The following is a 17363-nucleotide window of genomic DNA, read 5'->3' on the forward strand; positions in this document are numbered from 1 at the left end:
CACAGCTCTCACACGAGCTTACAGCTCTCACACGAGCTCTACCGTTAAAACGTCTCCTAACGGGGCACTTTCTCCACCGGGGTGAAAAGCGCATAAAAACCCCAGAATGCAAACTAGATTTTTCGCAGGCCCTTGCTCTATATGATACTTCACATGTGAATGGTGCTTAGCTCTCGCACCTCACGGTATCATAGACAGCAAGTGACAATCAAGTTTAAAACACTCTCTCAGACATGGGAAATTAATCTTTTCGCTGGCCTCTCTAGAAGAGAGACAGATTAAAACCTAACCTTGGCCCCCATTTGTGTGTCTGATGGAACATGTACTTCGGTCTCACTGTTACCTTTTTCTAAGCCCTCCAACACATCAATACAGGTTACACAAGCATGGCCTTAAAACGAGTTATTACTCACACTTTAGCATTTATACAATTCCCCCCCCCCCCCACCTTAAATCATAACTATGATAATTATTGGATTTTTTAGAAAAGATCTCACCGTGTGCTTATTCAGTTCCTTGTAGGTTCTTTGGATCTCCAGTCCGCTGCTCCGGCCTCCGGGTGCAAGAAACGCAGTCCCTCCTACGCTATGAACGCGGTCCGGGGTCGGCTGTAAAGGCCGAGAGGATCAAACAACCGTGTCGCTAGCACCCGGGGGTCAAAGTGCGGTGGCCTGGAAGATCCTGTTCGTGACGCCAATTGCCATGGAACTTTTCAGCATAGTGTGAGCATCATAAATTATGAGGAGAGAAGTCTGGTCTGATGATGTTCAATTTATTATAAAGACATTAAAACGTGCACGAGTGATGAGATCACGACCTCTCTTAAGAAGAGATCGGGGTAACATGCGGGAAGATGGACTTTCATTGCATATATAAAGACATGAAATCAGCAAAGGGGTGTGGCCTGACATGGCAAGTTCTGAGATACTGGGTAGCAACTGGTTGAAACCAGTTACGTTGACTGGCCAAGCAGTGTCTCGACCTTGGACAAGGCAGGGGAGTGGAAAGCAGAGGAGTGTACACAGCTGCACGGCCTCTCACAATGTAACATGTTAAAATGAAAAATAAGGGGGATTGTATATGAACAGAGAATATAATTATTCCTTATCAGCCCCCGAAAATAATCATATTTGAACTGGGGATACCGAAAATAATCATATCTTAACTGGGGACCCCACAAATATTCATATTTGAACTGGGGACTGGGGACCCCCCCCCTCCAAATGAATGAATATATAAACTTTATTACAGGCTCGTGGCCCACAAGGTAAGACAGTACATCACAAATACGAGAATACAAATAAAATAAAATAAAAATACAGTATATTTACCCAGCCCCACAGGTTACCACTCTAGGCGAGGCACTTATACCAGTGTCCTCTGATGGTAGAAGTGTACCTTACAGAACTACGGCCTCGGTATGAATAATGATTCATATTTGTAAACATTTTCAAAGTGAAAGTGGTTAACTTAACGGTCTCTGTGTTTCTTTAATTTGAGGGATGCTAGGCCCTCCTATGCACCCACACCTTAGTGTGGGTGTCCGTAGCACAGAATGGCCCCTTTTCCACCAAAATAACTTCGGTTCAGAACCAGTGCCGTTCCGAACCTTGGTGCTTTTTGCGAACGGGTCGCGAACCGGCTGCATTTCCACCAGATTGAACCCCGGATCATTTGGTGGCGCTATTATACCTAAACACAAAATGTTGAAAAGGAGAAGGATCCGTCATGCCCGCAGACCCCCCGAGGGCGTTGCACAACACAAACCGATGTAAATAGTATCCACGAGGTTGTGATGTCAGGGTTACAAGTTATTATAACGCCCCACAAGTCTCAGCTGGATTCTGGATCACGATCCAAACGTATACGTTTGGATCGTTTCATGTTTGCGTTGGCAATTAATGTAATTTTTGTTCAAAGATGGTTGATCGCATCGAATATCTGTTGCGTGTGTCACTGTGTCTGCGTCCTCCCAAGTTCCAACCCACTGACAAGTTCCAACCTACTGACACACCAACTTATATCGTCTCGGTTCACAAAGCGCTGCGTGCAATTACAAATCTGAACCACCGTTTTGTGGTTCACATTGGGAACGAACGTTTATGGTTCGGAACCAACTCATTTTCAATGGAAACACTCTGAACTGGTTCAATATTTGGCGGGAAGAAATAACCGAACCGGTTCAACCCCGGTGGAAAAGGAGCCAATGTGATGATTTGACTGGCTGAGCACGGAATGTGATGTATGACGATTAGAGCGCCCCTCACTTCACACAAGTGTGATTTTTGTATTTATATAACAAGATATTAGATAATTCCATTGGTCCTGTTTGGTCCATTTCCTGAAAGGTATCAGTCTGGGACTTACACGCTTAACACCCAGCCAGCAAACGACAAAGTATTCTCTCCAGGCGTTGGCTCGGCTCCAATTTATGAGATAGGATGGGGGACAAAATGCAATTAGTCAAACCCTCAGCCCAAATCTGACGGAACTATCAAGTGGCTCACAGTTATTGTAACTCATCACGTTTTCGAATGAATTTATATTAAAGTGCCAGCAGTCTCCTCATGACAGTGTGCTAGTACAGAAATCAATTGAAATATTAAATGTTGAGACTTTGTGTAATATCAACACAGACCGAAATGCATTGCATAGGCTACATACCTTTGTCACAACTAAGGTGTTAATTCGTCTTATACAAAATAATTCATGCAACTATAGAGCTTAACTTAACCACAGTGTTTTTCAAGTGATACTGTAGTGCCACCTACTGGTACTCCAGTCTCTCTCTCTCTCTCTCTCTCTCTCTCTCTCTCTCTCTCGCTCTCTCTGTGTCACTGTTCTTGTATTCTTTATTTAGTTTTACTGAGAATAAGGTTAGTTTTAGGCATAGTTTTACTGAGGTTAAGTTTAGGAATAGTGTGAGGTTTAGACATAGTTTTACTGAGGTTACGTTTAGGAATAAGGTTAGGTTTAGACATAGTTTTACTGAGGTTAAGTTTAGGAAATAAAGGTTAGATTTAGGCATAGTTTTACTGAGGTTAAGGTTAGGAATACGTTTAGGTTTAACCGTTTAAGCATAATTTACTTACCGGTAGGTTACCTTAGGAATACCAGGCCGCGCAGTTCCGCCGGCTGTACGCTCGGGGCGAGTTGGTAAAGGGGCGACTCGTCTGGTATTCGTCAGGACTACTGCGGGGCGTTGTCTTGAACCTCCTTGGTGTTAGAGTGCATACTGCATAGACATATAAACGTAGACACCCTTTCCAGCTCTGGAGCTTATGTGCTCAAGAGGGGGCAAAACTTTCCCGAGATGCCTTGCAAAACCCTGCGGAAGCATGAGCGTGCGTCACAGTGCACATGTTCGGGTATGTAAGTCCCGGAAAAGATGTGCTGTGATTGGCCAGTAATCACATGAGTGGCAGCGTGACGTAACGTGCCTTCCACACTTCCGCGTACTTCCTCTTCTAGTGTAAATTATTCCGCCCCTCCTTCAACACACATCGCTCCAACGAACTGCAGCGGCCAATGAGGCATCTATTATTTTAATATCTATGTATGTATGTATGTATGTATCTATATCTATGAGTGAAGCCAAGATCCAGCTCTTGTCCAATGATGGCCTTCCTGCAGAGTCATCATCCAGGACTATGATGAACATTAGTAGCACACAGTTAGGCCTGCCCAGTATTATGCAGAGTGCAGTGTGAATTGTAATGAATTGAATGAATCCCAGAATTGCACCGTTATAGTTATTAATTGTCCAGTGAGTGAGTGAGTGAGTCAATTAATGGATGGATGGATGGATGGATGGATGGATGGATGGATGAATGAGTTTTCATGTCTGGCTGTTTTTCACAGCCCATCCCTTACAGGATTATTCAGACACAATTTAAAGTGGACTATTATATTTCCTGTGGAATACAGATGTGTATAATACAGGAAACTCCCGTTAAACTTTCCACCAAACTCCGGTAAACTCTCGAATTGTACCATCATGTATATTACTGTATATTAACTGTATATGCCTGCTAAACTTGAGGGTTATGGGCAAAATGCAGTGCCCATAATTGCCCGTTAACTCCTCTTTTCACGCAGTGTATACTGCTATGAGTATAGCAGTATAGGGTTAGTGTTAGTAGGGTTAGTTACTCATAGCAGTATAGCTGTTCCCTCACAAGATCAGCTTGAAGTATCCCAATTGTGAAGCATTTGACTAGACAGTCATTCATTAACATGTGGGGACCTCTGCTGGTCACTTTAAACCAGTGGTTTCAACCTTTTTCATATAAAGGCCCATTATTTATTCAGCATTTGAGCCAGATGGACCATTTGATGACTTTCCGACCCAAAACTAAATTATATTTTGTTGCCGTTGGATAATAGTTTGTCCACAATTCCATGCTGTATTGATGTGGTACACATGTGCAGTGGAGCCTGCCTGGAAAATGACATGGGGGTCCTTTTTGTTGGTGTGGCCAAAAGTGGGCATTACCAAAACGATAAGCATAATATGCATGGGCGTGTAGTTTACAGTCTGAGCATGTGTAGTAGTGATGCACAGGAGGAGCAGGATTGAGCCCGTCTTCCACTTGGTCTTGGCTGGGTGCTACACATAGGAGAAAGAGCAGGCAAACTTTGATCAAAAGAACAGTTATTGAATGAAAATATTTTAACTCCTGAGAGAGAGCATACAATGAAACCAAATTTAACCATTTGGTTTAATTTTACACTCTCAAGAGTTAAAGATCTATACCGGTCCATTTGGCTATAGCCCCAAGGACCATTGGTTGAAAACCAGTGTGTTTAGACAATTAAGGTACTGTAAGGTAAGTGATATTTGTTGGTTAAAACAAAACAAAGCTTATTTTGTTAAATGTTTAACATTAGTGTTATAAAACACTGTTGTTATAAAACACTGTTATTATAAATGATAAACACTGTTATAAATGATAAGTGTTGTTATAAAATGATAAACACGGTTATAAATGATAAACACTGTTATAAAACACTGATATAAAACACTGTTGTTATAAATGATAAACACTGTTCTTATAAATGATAAACATTAAACACTGTTATAAAACACTGATATAAAACACTGTTGTTATAAATGATAAACACTGTTGTTATAAATGATAAACACTGTTGTTATAAATTATAAACACTGTTGTTATAAAACACTGATATAAAACACTGTTGTTATAAATGATAAACACTGTTGTTATAAATTATAAACACTGTTGTTATAAAACACTGATATAAAACACTGATGTTATAAATGATAAACACTGTTATAAATGATAAACACTGTTATAAATGATAAACACTGTTGTTATAAATGATAAACACTGTTGTTATAAAACACTGTTGTTAAAAATGATACACTGTTGTTATGAAACACTGTTGTTATAAATGATAAACACTGTTGTTATAAAACACTTGTTAAAAATGATACACTGTTATAAAACACTGTTGTTATAAAACACTGTTAAAAATGATACAATGTTGTTATAAAACACTGTTATAAATGATAAACACTTGTTATAAAACACTGTTGTTATAAAACACTTTTATATATATATATAAACACTGTCCTCTGACATTGTCTGTGTTGGAGGTACACGGTAAATTTGTTGAGCTTATTGACGCAGTTCTGAATGGGGAAGCGCAGTTCTTGAGTGCACTCGAGAAGGGTTTGACGTCTGCCGTAAACCACAGGGAACCCAAGTTCCACTGCATAGCCCCTGAACTACTGGCCAGGCACTGCGACAAAGTGCTGAGATCTGCACAGGGAAAGACGAGGGATGAGCTGCATGACCAGCTGAACAGCCTAATCACTGTGTTCATCGATGACAAGGACGTCTTTCTGATCTTTTACTCCAGGATGCTATTGAGGCGTTTGCTAGATGGCCTGTCATGGTCATCGGAGTCAGAAGAAGCCATGATTGAGAAGCTGAAGCAAACGTGTGGCTACGAGTTCACGAGCAGTCTCCGCAGAATGTTCACGGACGTCGGCGTGAGCGCCGACCTCAATGGCAAGTTCGACGACTTCGTCAAGACCCGGGAGTTTTCGTTAAACATGCACTTCACCAGTAAACGGACGAAGTTCAGTATCGTGTCGGTGGAGAAAAACACGGCGCGGGAGGTTGAGCAGGTGAGGTGCACCGTGGACGAGGACCGAAAACATTACTTACAAGCTGCTATAGTGAGAATCATGAAGGCCCGCAAGGTGCTGCGATTCAACGACCTCATACAAGAGGTCATCGGCCAGTCCAAAGCCAGGTTCAACCCCAGCATCGGCATGATCAAGAAGTGCATGGAGGTGCTCATCGATAATGAGTACATTGAGTGCAGCCAGAGCTTGGCAGACGAGTACAGCTACATGGCCTGAACACAAGGAGGGGCGGGCCAGAAGCATCCTTGATGTGATTCATCAATACCTTGTTATTGAGATACTGAGAAATTATTATAAAAACAAAAGTAAGACGCCCTGAGGGCGAGAAGCAACAGAGCATTAAGAAGCTCTGAAACAACAGAGCTTCTTACACAGTTGAGAAGCAGGAGATAGTCATATATTGACATTTCCATATATGGGCTTAATATTGATGACATCAGGGATCTCCATATATGGTCATAACAGGGATTGTATTATAGGGCATCGGCTGGGAATGCCCATATATGGACCTACGGCAGTCGTAAATGGGAGTGTGTGGACTTAATCGTCTAGTAGCCAGCCCATAGAGCCCCATTGTGAACCCGGACATGTTGAGTACACCAAGGTTTTATGTTAGAAATGTTTAGTATGGGTCCCCAGCATGTAGAAAGGATGCTACCTTGCATATTATGTTGAGCAGTTTTCATAATTGGCATAATATGACCATACCATTAACAACCTATAGAACGCAAAATATTCAAAATTTCATCATGCTTTATTATGTAGCATGTGATGTGTCAAACTAGGGAGTTTTCATGATGCTGAATCCATTCCAAGCATTAGTTTTGCAAAAGAAAACACTCATTGGGTTCAAAACGGCCAATGCCGTCATCACAAATTGATGAACGTTTCATGAATCTGACTGGACTTCTCTTAGGAATTCACTTAGGAAGAAATGTAAGAGGAAAAGTTAGGAACTTATTGGTGCATGAGGCCCATTAACTCAATGCCTTTATACTGCCATCAATCAGCCACTGATGAGTGGGTTGAGGACGGGCTGTGACAGTGTGGGAACTCTCACCCATCCTGCAACACATGCACACAGACACAGCTGAGCCAAATGACGAGAGACGAGACCCGTGTTTGGTTTGTGATGGTTCAGTGTTAAAAAGTCCACCCGTGTCGTGTGTAATTTTAACCCTGCATAGCAAAGACAGCGACCTCGGTGATCCACATTCAACTTCAGCACCATGGAGAGTGCAGTGGCTGCCTACCATGTGCATCACTGTGCCCAGTACATAGACTGTGGCCCAGTATGATAATTACTAGTGTGCCTTAGCCTTAGGCAAGTGGCCTGCAGATGCATTCAAGATCTCGTTCTATCCAAATCGAATGCACGAGTTAGGCTATGTTTACAGCTCTTAAGGAATACTATAGTTATAGTCTCTACGCACGTGGATTTTCTGGACATTATTACCCGAGACCAACAGTAGGGTGCAGCAGCAACGCCAACAGGCGTCTACACAAACTGGTCAGGAGAAGAACATCGTTATCCCACAATGCAGTTGTGAAAACAACATGGCGGTGTGTTGACTGATTTTTGCAGAGCCTCGGTTTCGATGGGCGCTAAAACGTGTCGTTTCAAAACAGTGGTCTAAACTAAAACATGTCGTTTCAAAACAGTGGTCTAAACTAAAACGTGTCGTTTCAAAACAGTGGTCTAAACTAAAACGTGTCGTTTCAAAACAGTGGTCTAAACTAAAACGTGTCGTTTCAAAACAGTGTCGTCGTTAAGCAGCAGGAGGACGTTTGTTAGCAGTTCAACCACTGAAACACAGGGTAACGGGTACGCTCGCCCCTTTTCCATCTCGCCCCACTACTCTACCTAGCTGTAAATAACAAACATAATTCATGTTTGTGATTATTTAAAAGGTATTATCATATAAATGTATCATTGTTAAGTTCACTCTGTATATCCACGGGCATAATAGCATGATGATGCAATTACAAAACATGGGCCACATGGAAGAAATGTGATTAATAAAACGAAATTAACTGCTAGAAGGTCCTAAATTAACTTAAGCAGTCACCGTCTCTGTGACATGTTGTTCTTTCTAAATTTGACAGAGTATAGAGATCGACTACTATGCAATCAAATCAATCTGTATACAAGATCATTTCAGATTTCAGAGAGGGAGGGAAATACTAAATCAAACACAGCAGGTAAGATGGACTGATTCACGTTGTTTCATCTATTCATCATTTAAAGATGAATGAATGATGTCTTGTTTAATCTATTTGTCTTTATTAACACATCATTTAAGTTGGAACATAAATCGAACTATACTCTTATCATTTGCTGAAATTAACTGATCTCTAGCTTGTAGATCACCTATTTTAGGTAAAGAATTTTGGTGTAGAGGGGAAAAAGGAGCGGACTAAGTACAGAGCAAGTATACATGGTTAGTGTACTCTGCTTAGAGGGTTTTAGTGGTTTTGACATTCTAACAATCATATCTCAATTTTCAGATTGTAGTGCATGACACAGCATTTGACAGATTACAGTTATAGATTACAGATTACATAGGTTAGGACATGGGTTGGGACATGGGGACAAAGCTGTTCCTTGGAGTGGTTGCACCACTCAAAAATGGCCTACTGGCACTAGGAGTTATGGTGCTGATCAGTACAGCAATTTGGGAGGTTAGCCCCGGACACACAGACGGACAGATTCACAGACTAATTTCTAGACAACATTTCATAACGCAATATTTATGCAAAATGGGATCACATTTATTTTAAGTGTAGCAACAATGAAACCTCAGCATTCTTCAAAAAAACAAAAGTTACAACAGGTTAACTGGCCTTTTTTAAATTCCACTAACTAGAATCACAAACACTTACTTTCCTATGACTCGTCAAATCTGTCTGATTTTAGGGATGGGAACGATCATTATTCATCATTATTATCGTTTAGCGTGATTAAAAAAATCAATAATTGCAAGGAAGAGATTTTAATTTACAGTGAAATCGTCTTCCCGTTCTTCCGTCATACACTAGGATGAATTACTTTTGTTGAGCTGCAAATTCAGTCTCACTTAAACCCTCTGAGTCTATACGGACCTACATAATGTATATTATAATAATGATGGTCACAATAGCAACTTTGATGAGGCTGTGTATTGCTTTGTTTGAAAAATATAAAGTTTTCTTCATGTCCAGGTTTTCTCAAGAGAGTGCTTGAGATGACGACAGGGATCCCAGATACAGAGAATAGAACACAGAGTGAGCAGGTTACATGGGGATGGTGGGTTTGTGGAGCCATGTGAATAGAACACAGAGTAAGCAGGTTACATGGGGATGGTGGGTTTGTGGAGCCATGTGAATAGAACACAGAGTAAGCAGGTTACATGGGGATGGTGTGTTTGTGGAGCCATGTGAATAGAACACAGAGTAAGCAGGTTACATGGGGATGGTGTGTTTGTGGAGCCATGTGAATAGAACACGGAGTAAGCAGGTTACATGGGGATGGTGGGTTTGTGGAGCCATGTGAATAGAACACGGAGTAAGCAGGTTACATGGGGATGGTGGGTTTGTGGAGCCATGTGAATAGAACACAGAGTGAGCAGGTTACATGGGGATGGTGTGTTTGTGGAGCCATGTGAATAGAACACAGAGTAAGCAGGTTACATGGGGATGGTGGGTTTGTGGAGCCATGTGAATAGAACACGGAGTAAGCAGGTTACATGGGGATGGTGGGTTTGTGGAGCCATGTGAATAGAACACAGAGTAAGCAGGTTACATGGGGATGGTGGGTTTGTGGAGCCATGTGAATAGAACACAGAGTAAGCAGGTTACATGGGGATGGTGTGTTTGTGGAGCCATGTGAATAGAACACAGAGTGAGCAGGTTACATGGGGATGGTGGGTTTGTGGAGCCATGCTTTAAGTCAGCCTTGAACCTCAATGGGGAAGTAAAAACCTTCAGGGCTGTTGGTAGAACATTCCACTGTTTTGTTGCTGTTCTTCTGACCTCCACCAGAGGTCAGAAGAACTCTCTGGTGGAGTAAAGCAATTCCCCAGAATTGCATCTTTCTAGTCCCATTTGTTTCTGGACAAGACAAAGAAAAAAGGCTAATTTAATAAAAAAAAATGTAAATGCTTTGCCTTTAACATGTTTTATGTGTGACAGATCCAGTTGACAGTTTCAACCTGTCAATAACAGTATTTAATTTACAGCCAGAAATACATCTTTAAATCTTAAAAACAAATCCACCACCCCGTCACAGGGACTGGACGCATGCATGTACAGTACACACATTGATGAAGTAGTCCCTTCCCCTTTTTGTCATTTTTTTTTAAAATAACACAATAACATTGTAACCAAAAATAAAACCAACTGGGCCAGCAGGGCTCAATAATTCCTAATCACATTATAACGCCTCAGAACTTTTGAATGCTTCCAAGCGGCAATTAAAGTAGCAATTTGGATGGACATTGCAAGTCACATATACTGTAGCTGAAATAACCGCGTAACAGTTTTCATATAATGCTGCTGATCCATATATGCTCATCCAATTGGATTTAATTGTATGATTGTGTGTATTGCTATTTTGGCTGAAAGGTAAAGTAAAGTCGTTAGTAATTCTGGCCTTTGCATAAAAGAGAAGAGGCTTAAATGCTTAATATTGGTCCTGCACACAGTGCACACACAGAGTGACCTACAGTATAAAACAATAATTATAATAAAACAATAATCCAATCCAATAACACAACTAGTCCTGTCACAATTATTATATAGTTTCCTAATTGCAATTATTTGAGATAATGGTAATTAGTTTTGCATAAATCGTCAATCATTTCCATGTTGAGAAATGTCCATACATTTTCACACGCTTAAATGTGTCAGTGATTTCTTTGTATATCTTAGTTATTTGTCATATCTTGTGATCACGTGATCACGAAGCCTAAAAGGCAAACGGAGAAAGACAAATTGGAACGTTCCAATGTTCAATGCAAAAACATATAATTAAATATTTCTTTAATTATCAATCGCAATTATTTGTCTGAAAATTTAATTTGTAATCATGACAGACCTAAACACCACTGGTAACACACTGAGGAAGATTCTGAGAAGCATTCGTTTTGCACGAAAAACACTCCTTCGGCCATAGCCACTGTGCTGACCTCATCACATTTGTGATGACGGCTATGGTCGTTTATAGCCCAAGGAGTGTTTTTCATGCAAAACTAATGCTTGGAATGGATTCAGAATCATGAAAACCCCTTAGTTTGACACGTCACATGCTACTTAAAGCATAATAAAATTTAAAAAATATTGCCTTATAATAGGTTATCAATAGGGCCATCTTGGATTAAGGCAAATAGTGAGCAGATTTTGGTAGATTTTTTATCCTGGCTAGTAGACCTAATTTTCTGTCAGAATCAGTTGAGAAACAAAATAATCCAATTTTGTCCAACCTCTGGCATTTATTTACCTGACTAATGTACCAGCCTGTAGAACCACCGTGTACCAGCCTGTAGAACCACCGTGTACCAGCCTGTAGAACCACCATGTTTTTTCAATGATCTATATAAGTGGTGTGAACAACTGGCAAGATATACATTTAGTAGGCTCGTTTTAAAGCTGATTTAAATGCATTGAAGTATATGCCTGATTTATACTACTTTTCGTGTGTGTGTGTGTGTGTGTGTGTGTGTGTGTGTGTGTGTGTGTGTGTGTGTGTGTGTGTGTGTGTGTGTGTGTGTGTGTGTGTGTGTGTGTGTGTGTGTGTGTGTGTGTGTGTGTGTGTGGACACATAGGGACACTGCATAATGGATTGGAGGCACCGCTCAATAAACAATCGTGAAGCCGCCCAGGAGTCAGGACCCATGATGCATCTGGGCCTGAACAGGACCCATGATGCATCTGGGCCTGAACAGGACCCATGATGCATCTGGGCCTGAACAAATGACCTATTGCAAAACACTATGTTTATTTCTTGAGTAGCAGTAAGAGATCTTACAGAGATAAGGATAAATCTGAAGAGATTCTATTACAAGAGGTGAAACTCCCATTAAGTCCCATAGTAACAACCAGCGGCCAGTGCCTCCGCCATTTTGGAGTGATGACGCTACTTCCGGTTTCTTTAAAAAACATTATAAAAGATCATGCTGTACCAACTAAAAACCTGTTTTTATCCTATTCTACTATCATATCTTTAATGGTCTGTGTTGAACAGCACAATATAATTATACATTTGCATATGCCTACTATAATTAATGAATACATTAATAATGTATTGATCATATTTATGAATGGATCAAAGTAGAAATGAGTAATGTATTCATTACGAATTCCAGGCTGCATGTGTGTGCCTGTGCATGTCCATTATGTGCATGTTTGTGGTGTTGCATAAACATTCGTTCAGAATATCAGATGTATGCGCCTGTGTCACCATCTCGAAGCGATGATGCGCCATCTAGTGGTGATTCCAAAACACTTAAAAAGGAGTTTCGTCTCTCGTTATAGAATCTCTTAATACTGATGGAACTGAAGCAGCGAAACCTTTCAGTTGAACAGAGCAACAGAGACCACTGGTGCCAGGAGCAATAAGAAGCTAACAGCGGTACTGGTAGCGGTGCTGGTAGCGCTGTTGCACAAGTCACCCTCACAGCAGCTTGCGTGAGCTGTCATGCCTGCAAAGGTGCCAGACTCGGGCTCCATGCACAGGCTGTTTGAGACGCAGCCCTTCATGGTCACCATTCTGACCATGAAGTGTTCCACTGTGAACAAGACAGAAAACATGTTATTGGCTGAATACTTAAAGGGCAATGCCTCTCATTTTCAACATTGAATTATGTAATTAATATAACTTAGACAAAAGTCTACTCTACAGTCTAGAACTTGGGACAGTTGGGTCAGTGACATCAGACCTCCAGTTCTAGGTTAAACAGAAGGGGGGGGGGGACTTATTATTTTCAATAAGTTATATTAATGACATGTTGAAAATGAGTGGTATTCCCCTTTAACGCTCCATGTATAGAGAAAAATATACAGCAGGTTGTTTCGAGAAAGCAATCTGATTGGTCTTGCCGTGCTTCAAACGAGAATGATGGAACGCCTAGAATCCAAACTATATCCAAATAAATATCAGCAGAGCAGGCTGGGTTGGCTAGGCTAACAAGTTTATTTTCTTTTTTTGAGAGTATCTTGGTTATAATGACATTGAGATGACGTGTTTTTTTAAGGGCTGCTGTTGTATAATCGCAATAATACATTCAAGGGTAGTGCTTTACCGTCATTAATGGCACTTATGTGCTGCTTAAAAAGAAAGCAGCATAATATGAAAAAAATATTAACACTCATCTTTAACAACCGTAATATTGCTTAATTGACCGTTCTTCTGAGTGGAAGAATGTGAAATATTTGTGTAAACGGGAGATGCTGTGGTCTGAAGCCATAGAATTGTTACTTGATAAGGAGAAGCAGTGGTCCTCATCACCAGAACATAACAGAATGTTGGAGCAGTCGTTGCCTTTGCAAGTGAAGCACCTCTTGCCGTTGGGAGAAGAAGAGCTGCCAGGAACTGTAGGTTTGACATTTTCAAATGGTGATTCATTTAACCCCGAACCTCGTGTACAACAAAATAACATTCACATATTTGCGTAAACAAGTGAAACCACACGTTTATTTCAGTTGGCCTCTGGCACAAATGTAACGCTCCTCATAAGCATTTGACATTACTAGTATGTATACACGCACACACACATACACACGCACGCACACACACACACACACACACACACGCGTCAAGATGGGGTTGGGGGGGGGGGGGGGGGGGTTTGCAAGGGTGGATCGACCCCCTCAGTTTCATGAGGAGGGGGGGATATTTTTTTTTCTACAGAAATCCGGAAAATCTGCGTAATTTTGCGCAGAATTGGAGGGGATGTCCACCCTCCTCATGCAATTATAATTTTGCGCAAAAGTGGGCGGGATTCCCCCCCTCCTCATGATTGTTTTGGTTATACCCCCAAATATGTCTCCCCCCCCCCCCCCCCCCCCCCCAGTTATAAAATGCTCTCTGCGCCCCTGGCACGCACGCACGCAATCACACACACACACACACACACACACACACACCTATAGGTTCTTACGTGTGGGATATTGGACCTTGCAGAGGTCAGTGGAGCAGCACTCGGTGCTTGTAAGTACCCTGGTGATTCCAAAGTCTGTTGAGCCACTAACACCACACACAGCAGATGGCATGCAATACTTCACTTTAGCATCCACGTTAGTCTCACCTAAAACACACAAGAAGATATCAGCCACTGTCAAACAATGTCTTAAATAATCATACTAGAAAGTGGTTTTGCCGCACAAAAATGAAATGCAGAGGTTATATTCTAGCTTTTATCACATACATACCCACATATGTCCTGGTTACTGCTGCACCACATTGGTGGGAAGCGGGACAGTCTCTCTGTGTTTCAATGCAGCTTCCTCCTGCATCGATGCACTCGGAACATTTCAAGGCAGAGAGAGCTAAGACAACAGGGCAAAGGCGATATATCACAGAGGTTACGACTGAAAGCTATAATGTAAACGTTTTACACACAATCCACCATGCATGTGTATGTAAGTATGACTTTCTGAACAAACAATTATAATGGACCCTTCGCTAAACCACACCCCAAAAGTGATTGTCCAATACCAATCCAAATAGTTTAGCAACCGTTGCTATAAAAAGGATGATAATAAGTATGGTAACACCCATAGAAGCAAGTTAAGCAAGCCTCAACCAATAAACATAAGAATAGTAAATAATGTAGGATATCATGAACACACAAATATACTGTATGAGGAAAAGAGGTTGTGCATCAGCAATGGTTTTCAGTGGAGTGATAAACCCAAATCCAATATATACATCAGAAAAATAGGAATAAAGAAATCCAAAAAGGTATAGCACATCCAAAAATTTAATGAATGAACGAAGTAATAACATTTCCATTTCTTTATTGGCACACACCAAAAAGGAACGCTTGCGTGTTTCGGCTATGAGCCTATAATAAGAGCATTCATTTTAAAAAAATCAATCAATCAAGTGAATTCAAGTGTTTTATTAGGCTGCATATATATCCATATATAAAGTCAATACCTTTTTGGTCTGAGTGACTCGGAAGGATTTTGACTTTATTTTTTTAACCAAATGCCAATAAAATCAAATGTGTCACGCATATTTAATGACATGGAAAGTTACACGACTGAGCCACGGTCAGTTAAGTTCAGTTAAGTTAAGTCACCCAGGCCAGGTGATGCAATAATACTAATCACCGTACCGTAGTCTTACCGTACATTAGGACTGGCCAGGTGATGCAATGAACACTCCTCTCGGACGGAGTTGGATACCCTTTCCTCCTATTTCTAGTTTATTCAAATAATGTCATGCACATTTTCTTTTTATCGCCTAGGGCCTACTGTCTGCAGGCCTTGTTGACTAGATTTTTTAGAACACATTTTGAAGCTCATTGCTACCGAAATGATCGATTATTTGTTATGGAGAAATCCCGTCATTAACATGCATCAAACTAGGGGTGGGCGATATGGTGATAAGTATCGTATCGTGATAAAATGTCTCCACGATATGCCTTTTCAGAGATATCATAGATATCGTGATACATTGATTGCGCATTCTATGATTTTCAGTTTCAGTTTATACTTTTATAGAACGACGGTTTTGTTAGCCAAAATTAAGTATTTGTCTAAATGTTCTGTTACTCCTTTTTCTTTTAGTTACCGTGTATGTGGTTGTACTGTTAAGTAACTTGAAGAATAACACATGAAATAATATCGTGATAATATCATGTATCGTGCTTGAAAAAATCGCCCACCCTTACATAAAACCGCAACATATCATTCAAAAAAAGACTTACCTTTTGGGAATAGAAGAACCCCAAGGATCACTAAGACTCTCTGCATTTTGATGTCCATCCAACTGAAAAACTGGGCAACGGTACAGCTTTTAACAACAGTCTGCAAATGGGGTGTGGCGTCTAGATGGGGCAGAGGGGGGTGGGGGGGGGGGGGGGGGTGGGAAGCATAACATTCCATTCCATTTCTTTACTTCAACTTTCATTTTGCTGAAGTTGAAACCATGCAACCCAGAACCCACAATATTGACATCAGATATATATTATCAACCGCAATCTGCATAATCTATAAGAACACCTGCTTTGTGTATCTTGTGCTCATAGGCTACAAGCATATTCTGGTTTGTGAACACACCAATAACTGAAAATAAGCACAAGCTTACAGACGGGCAGGCACCACAAACATCATGTCCACCGCAAGGTTAAGCCTATAGTTTTGAAATTTTTCACGTCAGTTTTCACTTCATGTTAGCTTTATTCGTTTTAATTTAGATTTAACCTATATTCTGGTCATGACCATGGACCACTTTGTACATTGTTAAATGTAATTAAATCTGTTAAATTAAAATATAGCAATTTTGGAAAACCATGCGTGCGTGCGTGCGTGTGCATGTGCGCAATGGTACTGCTTTAGGTGGTGGAAAGCCTGGTGAGGCCTTAGGGTGAGGCGAGGTTATTAATGCTTTGGTTTCCATTTCCTCTCACCCAGGTGCATGTGCTTACCATAAATTAAGTTTCGTTATGAGTCTCATGCTGAAATAACGGTAGACATTGTGCAATCAGGATGTGTGAGCTATTGACTACTAACGTCTGTGTGTGTGTGTGTGTGTGTGTGTGTGTGTGTGTGTGTGTGTGTGTGTGTGTGTGTGTGTGTGTGTGTGTGTGTGTGTGTGTGTGTGTGTGTGTGTGTGTGTGTGTGTGTGTGTGTGTGCGCGCGCGCATGCGCGGTATGTGGGTGGGTTTTTTTATGGGTGGATCCCTGAACTCAAAGGCCACCGTAAGAGTGTGCCACAGCCCACATGGTGTGCATAGATTCTGTTCTTACCGGAACAGATCACAGCTAAGAAAGCATTGGTGGATGCCAGAATCTTCTTAAAAGCGTCCTAAGTAGGTCTAAGAACAATTTCAATTTTAACGGTTGGCAAATGAGGCCCAGAGTTTTTTGTTTTTGTTTTTCCTCCAAAAGTATCGCAATAGAGGTTATGCGCGTGACATCATCATCAAACCAGGAAGTTATGCAGGAACGCCTACTGAGTAGCAAAAAACTACTTTCTAGC

General features: G+C 41.0%; 1 protein-coding gene across 1 annotated transcript; it reads right to left on the reverse strand.

Annotated features, from left to right (window-relative positions):
* Window positions 1–7184: 7184 nt before the first annotated feature.
* Window positions 7185–16135, reverse strand: LOC310862012 (phospholipase A2 inhibitor gamma subunit B-like; the record flags this gene model as incomplete). The annotated part of the gene is made up of 6 exons (XM_083769748.1): window positions 7185–7243; window positions 12790–12942; window positions 13632–13745; window positions 14314–14460; window positions 14585–14701; window positions 16090–16135. The coding sequence occupies 6 exons, from the start codon at window positions 16133–16135 to the stop codon at window positions 7185–7187; spliced, it is 636 nt and encodes a 211-aa protein (XP_083625874.1).
* Window positions 16136–17363: the final 1228 nt, after the last annotated feature.

Source organism: Protomyctophum parallelum (genome assembly GCF_964188405.1).
Source record: "Protomyctophum parallelum genome assembly, chromosome: 7".
Taxonomy (NCBI): Eukaryota; Metazoa; Chordata; class Actinopteri; order Myctophiformes; family Myctophidae; genus Protomyctophum; species Protomyctophum parallelum.